Here is a 7,600-nt window from a genome sequence, read left to right as displayed (position 1 = left end):
CGTCCTCTAAGGGTTCTGCCTGGCTCTAGCCTGGATCCTGACTACACTGTGTTTTTCGTCCTCTAAGGGTTTCTGCACGGCTCTAGCCTGGATCCTGACTACACTGTGTTTTTCGTCCTCTAAGGGTTCTGCCTGGCTATAGCCTGGATCCTGACTACACTGTGTTTTCGTCCTCTAAGGGTTTTGCCCGGCTATAGCCTGGATCCTGACTACACTGTGTTTTCGTCCTCTAAGGGTTCTGCCTGGCTCTCGCCTGGGTCCTGACTACACTGTGTTTTTCGTCCTCTAAGGGTTTCTGCCCGGCTCTAGCCTGGATCCTGACTACACTGTGTTTTTCGTCCTCTAAGGGTTTCTGCACGGCTCTAGCCTGGATCCTGACTACACTGTGTTTTTCGTCCTCTAAGGGTTCTGCCTGGCTATAGCCTGGATCCTGACTACACTGTGTTTTCGTCCTCTCTAAGGGTTCTGCCTGGCTATAGCCTGGATCCTGACTACACTTTGTTTTTCGTCCTCTCTAAGGGTTCTGCCTGGCTCTCGCCTGCGTGCTGTTCCCTGACTCGTGGGATTGTGCGGACATGCGGGACCTGTGTGGTGACGGGGTGACCAGTTTCTCCTCCGGAAACTGCTCTGTGCACTGGGCCTTTGTCCTGGCCTTGTTGGGCGTCCTGGATGCTGCCATCCTGGCCACTCTGGCCTTTGTACTGGGCAACCGACAGGACGCTCTGCTGCCAGAGGACAAGGATGGTGAGAATAGCACAATATACTACAGCACCCACAATGCCTTGTGTAACATATCCTGTTATTCTGTTATTGTTATTGACTGTACGCTTGTTTATTCCATGTGTAACTCTGTGTTGTTGTTTGTGCCGCACTGCTTTGCTTTATTCTTGGCCAGGTCGCAGTTGTAAATGAGAACTTGTTCTCAACTGGCCTACCTGGTTAAATAAAGGTCCTACTCATATGTCTGATAGCAAGGACGGTGAGCATAGCATTAGTAGTCAAACACATCACATTTCAGAGATGGTGATAATAGTATCCAGTGCCTTCAGAAAGTATTCACACCCCTTGACTTTCTCCACATGTTGTTGTGTTACAGCCTGAATTTAAAATGGATTACAGTGAGATGTTCTGTCACTGGCCTCAACACAATACCACATAATGTGAAAGTGGATTTATGTTTTAAGACATTTTTACAAATGTATTGAAATGAAAAGCTGAAATGTCTTGAGTCAATAAGTTTTGGAAAGCCTAAATAAGTTCAGGAGTAAAAATGTGCTTAACAATATGTTGCATGAACTCTGTGTGCAATAATAGTGTTTTACAAGATTTTTGAATGACCACAAACATACAGTTATCTGTAAGGTCCCTCAGTCGAAGCAGTGAATTTCAAACACAGATTCAACCACAAAGACCAGGGAGGTTTTCCAATGCCTCTCAAAGGGCAGCTATTGGTAGATGGGTAAACATAAAAACAGCAGACATTGAATATCCCTTTGAGCATGGTGACGTTATTCATTACACTTTGGATGGTGTATCAATACACCCAGTCACGACAAAGATACAGGAGTCCTTCCTAACTCAGTTGCATGAGAGGAAGGAAACCGCTCTGGGATTTCACCATGAGGCCAATGGTGACTTTAAAACAGTTAAACAGAGTTTAATGGCTGTGATAGGAGAAAACTGAGGATGGATCAACAACATTGTAGTTACTCCACAATACTAACCTAAATGACAGAGTGAAAAGAAGGAAGCCTGTACAGAATAAAAATATTCCAAAACATGCATCCTATTTGCAACAAGGCAAACAGCCAGGGGAACACAGGGGAACAGCCAGGGGAACACAGGGGAACAGCCACAGGGGAACAGCCAGGAGAACACAGGGGAACAGCCAGGGGAACACAGGGGAACAGCCAGGGGAACACAGGGGAACAGCCAGGGGAACACAGGGGAACAGCCAGGGGAACACAGGGGAACAGCCAGGGGAACACAGGGGAACAGCCAGGGGAACACAGGGGAACAGCCAGGGGAACACAGGGGAACAGCCAGGGGAACACAGGGGAACACAGGGGAACAGCCAGGGGAACACTCCAACACTAATACTTCAAAAAAATGTGGCAAAGCAATTAACTTTTTGTCCAGAATACAAATTGTTATGTTTGGGGCAAATCCAATGCAACACATTACTGAGTACCACTCTCCATATTTTCATAGTGGTGGCTGCATCATGTTATGGGTATGCTTGTATTAAGGACTGGGGGAGTCCTAGAGGAAAACCTGGTTCAGTTGGCTTAACAACAGACACAGGGAGACAAATACACATTTCAGCAGGACAATAACCTAAAACACAAGGCCAAATACACACAGTGGTGGAAAAAGTACTCAAATATCATACTGTAGTAAAAGTAAGGATACCTTAATAGAAAATGACTCAAGTAAAAGTAAAAGTCACCCAGTAAAATACTACTTGAGTAAAAGTCTAAAAGTATTTGGTTTTAAAAATACTTAAGTATCAAAAGTAAAAGTACAAATAATTTCTAATTCCTTATATTAAGCAAACCAGACAGCATCATTATCTTGTGTTTTTATTTATTTGCAGACAGCCAGGGGTACACTCCAACACTCTGACATCATTTACAGATAGCCAGGGGCACACTCCAACACTCAGACATCATTTACAGATAGCCAGGGGAACACTCCAAACACTCAGACATAATTTACAGATAGCCAGGGGAACACTCCAACACTCTGACATCATTTACAGATAGCCAGGGGAACACTCCAAACACTCAGACATAATTTACAGATAGCCAGGGGAACACTCCAACACTCAGACATAATTTACGGCTAGCCAGGGGAACACTCCAACAGTCAGACATCATTTACAAACAAAGCATATGTGTTTAGTGAGTCCACCAGATCAGAGTCAGCAGAGATGAACAGAGATATTCTCTTGATAAGTGCGTGAATTTGACTATTTTCCTGTCCTGCTAAGCATTCAAAGTATTTTAAGTACTTTTGGGTGTCAGGGAAAATGTATGGAGTACATAATTTTATTTAGGAAGATATGGAAGTAAAAGTAAAAGTAGTCAAAAATATTAATAGTAAAGTATAGATACCCACAATAATGAATGATGTAGTACTTTAAAGTATTTTTAATTAAGTACTTTACACCACTGAATACACACTGGAGTTTCTACCCAAGACTACGCTAAATGTTCCTGAGTGGCCTAGTTACAGTTTTGACTTAAATCGGCTTTAAAATCTACGGCAAGACTTGAAAATGACTGTATAGCAATGATCAACAAGCAATTTGACAAAGCTTGAAGAATTTTTGAAAGAACTATGGGTAAATATTTTACCATCCAGGTGTACAAAGCTCTTCGAGACTTTCCCAGACAGACTCACAGCTGTAATTGCTGCCGAAGGTGACTAACATTTATTGACTCAGGGGTTTGAATACTTTTGTACATTTGGTAGTTCTGTATTTCATTTTCAATACATTTGCACACATTTCTAAAAACATGTTTTCACTTTGTTATTATGGGGTATTGTGTGTAGATGGGTGAGATAAAAAAACTATTTAATCCATTTTGAATTCAAGCTGTAAGACAACAAAATGTGGAATAAGTCAAATGGAATTAACATATTGTATGTAGTCAAAATCGACATCCATTTTCATGGGGTGCTAGGCCAGAAAATTCTTGTAAATTCTCAAACACATAACTTTTTTTTTAACTGCAAAGGGACAGAAAAGTGAGAACTCTTGATTTGCTTTAAAGTTCAACAATAATCTGTAAGTATTGTTGGGTACCTTGGAAAGAAACAAATACAATCGTATTGTGGCTCAGTTGGTTCAGCATTCTGCTTGCAATGCCTGGATTGTGGGTTCGATTCCCGTTGAGGCCACTTATACAAACAATATACAGCGAGTGTACAAAGCATTAAGGATACCTACTATTACCATGACAAAGACTGACCAGGTGAATCCACGAGAAAACTATGATCCTTTGTTGATGTTTACCGCTTTTTCTTGAGTGGACAGCTTTGGGGGGGGGGGGGGGGGGGGGGTTGAAGTGTCTGACATATATCTAGGAGATATAAGATAGCTCAGGAAATATATATATACACTGCTCAAAAAAATAAAGGGAACACTTAAACAACACAATGTAACTCCAAGTCTTCCTATGCTTCCTGGCTGATGTTTTGGTCACTTTTGAATGCTGGCGGTGCTCTCACTCTAGTGGTAGCATGAGACGGAGTCTACAACCCACACAAGTGGCTCAGGTAGTGCAACTCATCCAGGATGGCACATCAATGCGAGCTGTGGCAAGAAGGTTTGCTGTGTCTGTCAGCGTAGTGTCCAGAGCATGGAGGCGCTACCAGGAGACAGGCCAGTACATCAGGAGACGTGGAGGAGGCCGTAGGAGGGCAACAACCCAGCAACAGGACCGCTACCTCCGCCTTTGTGCAAGGAGTAGCACTGCCAGAGCCCTGCAAAATTATCTCCAGCAGGCCACAAATGTGCATGTGTCAGCATATGGTCTCACAAGGGCTCTGAGGATCTCATCTCGGTACCTAATGGCAGTCAGGCTACCTCTGGCGAGCACATGGAGGACTGTGCGGCCCCACAAAGAAGTGTTTAAGTGTTCCCTTTATTTTTTTGAGCAGTGTATATTTTACATTTTTTTTGTTTTTTTTGTTGACACTTAACTAGCTCCATACTTTGTATGGGTTACCTTCAGATGAACGTTTAATATCTATATCTCCATACTACCATTCATTTGTATGGGTTACATTCAGATGAAGGTTTAATATCTATATATATCTCCATACTTCCATTAATTTGTATGGGTTACCTTCAGATGGTTTAATATCTATATATATCTCCATACTACCATTAATTTGTATGGGTTACCTTCAGATGAGTCCCGTGACACTTGTGGGGGACGTAGAGCAAATTAGAGAACACTGTGGTGTTCGTGAAAGTCTCCATTTTCCATAGCGAGGTTGTATTTGATTAACGTTTATTGCAAAAGTATGGATTTCAGCCAACAAAGAAAGGCACCCAACGACAGAGGCCAAAACAGGTTCAAGGTGGGCGTTTCATAAATGACATTTTTTGGGGCGTATTGACCTTTGGCGAATCGATGTAGTCGGAGCTAGATTCCATCCCTCGGTTCAACGACGTCGATGACATTCATCAGAAACTTCCTTCACCGTGGAGCTTCGTCCACCAAACTGATCAGAACATTCTAGCATGTTATGTAGACTAGTAATTCATTATTTTGCTCTTCACTCGCGTAGTAGCCTAGGCTACTCCTAATGTTGGTCCCTTCAGACTGTAACAAGCCTTGTGTTTCTTGTCTTCCCTCTACAGTGACTGGGTTTCTGCTGTCTGCATAGACTGGCTGGTCCCCATTCTGTGTTATATATAGGTGAGGCTTCTCAATCTGTCACCTATATGATAGCCCTCCAGTCTGTCACCTATATGATAGCCCTCCAGTCTGTCACCTATATGATAGCCCTCCAGTCTGTCACCTATATGATAGCCCTCCAGTCTGTCACCTATATGATAGCCCTCCAGTCTGTCACCTATATGATAGCCCTCCAGTCTGTCACCTATATGATAGCCCTCCAGTCTGTCACCTATATGATAGCCCTCCAGTCTGTCACCTATATGATAGCCCTCCAGTCTGTCACCTATATGATAGCCCTCCAGTCTGTCACCTATATGATAGCCCTCCAGTCTGTCACCTATATGATAGCCCTCCAGTCTGTCACCTATATGATAGCCCTCCAGTCTGTCACCTATATGATAGCCCTCCAGTCTGTCACCTATATGATAGCCCTCCAGTCTGTCACCTATATGATAGCCCTCCAGTCTGTCACCTATATGATAGCCCTCCAGTCTGTTCAGATTTTTATTTGGCTTTCTACATTTGAAGTTGTTTGGATATTGAATTTGGGGGAATACAATGAAAATGTAACTCACTCTTTCCTCTCTCTCTCTCATTATTTTAATGTCCCTCACTCTTTCCTCTCTCTCTCATTATTTTCATGTCCCTCACTCTTTCCACCCTCTCTCATTATTTTCATGTCCCTCACTCTTTCCTCTCTCTCTCATTATTTTCATGTCCCTCACTCTTTCCTCTCTCTCTCTCTCATTATTTTCATGTCCCTCACTCTTCCCTCTCTCTCATTATTTTCATGTCCCTCACTCTTTCCTCTCTCTCTCTCTCATTATTTTCATGTCCCTCACTCTTCCCTCTCTCTCATTATTTTAATGTCCCTCACTCTTTCCTCTCTCTCTCATTATTTTCATGTCCCTCACTCTTTCCTCTCTCTCTCATTATTTTCATGTCCCTCACTCTTTCCTCTCTCTCTCTCTCTCATTATTTTCATGTCCCTCACTCTTTCCCCTCTCTCTCTCTCATTATTTTCATGTCCCTCACTCTTTCCACCCTCTCTCATTATTTTCATGTCCCTCACTCTTTCCTCTCTCTCTCTCTCATTATTTTCATGTCCCTCACTCTTTCCTCTCTCTCTCTCTCATTATTTTCATGTCCCTCACTCTTCCCTCTCTCTCATTATTTTAATGTCCCTCACTCTTTCCTCTCTCTCTCATTATTTTCATGTCCCTCACTCTTTCCTCTCTCTCTCATTATTTTCATGTCCCTCACTCTTTCCTCTCTCTCTCTCTCTCATTATTTTCATGTCCCTCACTCTTTCCTCTCTCTCTCTCTCATTATTTTCATGTCCCTCACTCTTTCCTCTCTCTCTCTCTCATTATTTTCATGTCCCTCACTCTTTGGGTCCTTACTACCCTGTGTGGTTTTCCCTGTTCTCTTCTGGAACCTTCCCCTTGTTTCCTCCTGTCTTCATTTCCTTCTCTTTCCTCCCATGATGTCCTCCTCTCTCCATCTTCATTGGACCAATAAACACTGCTAGAGGAAGAACCCCCTGACTCCTCCCCCTTGGTATTACATCACCATGCATATCCTGGTTACATAATGTCCCTGCATGGAAACGGTCACCTGGCAACAGTAGACCTGCAGCAGTGTTCTACTCCGTGAGACTGAGGACAGCGATCTCCCCGGATGTTGTAAACCCTTGAGAGGCTACTGGTGCTTGACTACGGAGGAGGGAAGATGGTGACACGCCGACATATAGGACATTAGTGATGTTACAGTTCATTTAGGACTGATTTATATACAGATATATTTCTCAATGTTCAGTGTTTGAGGGACAGTGTCTTGTAGGCGTGTAGGAATCATGTTTTTAATGTTGTTTGTCCCCTTGACTATGAGAGAATATTTTTGCCTTATTTCCATATCCCCGCCTGAGGGAGGCTAGACGTGTTGAGGATGCTTGAGAAAAGCTTTCTTGTAGAGTTTTTTTTTTGTCCTAGAAAAATTCCATTTACTTTATTTATAGAATAGTATATCCTTTTTTTTTTTTTTTATCGGTGTAAATATATATTTTTTTGTATTAAATGCCTTTTTGTTTATACTGAGCCTGATATTGAGTAATTTGTCAAATTCTGTTATTGTGTGCATGTTCTAATGTAGTGCCATTTCCAGTAAATATGTGAGATACTGTA

The 7,600-nt window shown here is 42.5% G+C and overlaps 1 protein-coding gene across 3 annotated transcripts in view; it reads left to right on the top strand.

Annotated features, from left to right (window-relative positions):
• The window catches only part of lhfpl4b (LHFPL tetraspan subfamily member 4b), a 15,574-nt gene extending 7,974 nt beyond the window's left edge, over positions 1-7,600 (top strand). Inside the window, exons 4-6 of one of the 3 annotated variants that reach the window (XM_071373230.1) lie at positions 520-744; positions 5,378-5,435; positions 6,949-7,600. In XM_071373230.1, coding sequence (XP_071229331.1) covers positions 520-744; positions 5,378-5,403 — 251 coding nt within the window. In that variant the 3' untranslated portion in view covers positions 5,404-5,435; positions 6,949-7,600. Of the gene's footprint in view, positions 1-234; positions 438-519; positions 924-5,377; positions 5,436-6,948 lie in introns of those variants that run through there. The other 2 variants (XM_071373229.1, XM_071373231.1) reach the window with 2 other exon arrangements.

This window comes from Salvelinus alpinus, chromosome 28, assembly GCF_045679555.1.
Source record: "Salvelinus alpinus chromosome 28, SLU_Salpinus.1, whole genome shotgun sequence".
NCBI classification, from domain to species: Eukaryota; Metazoa; Chordata; class Actinopteri; order Salmoniformes; family Salmonidae; genus Salvelinus; species Salvelinus alpinus.
This window is presented reverse-complemented; position numbering and strand designations above follow the sequence as displayed.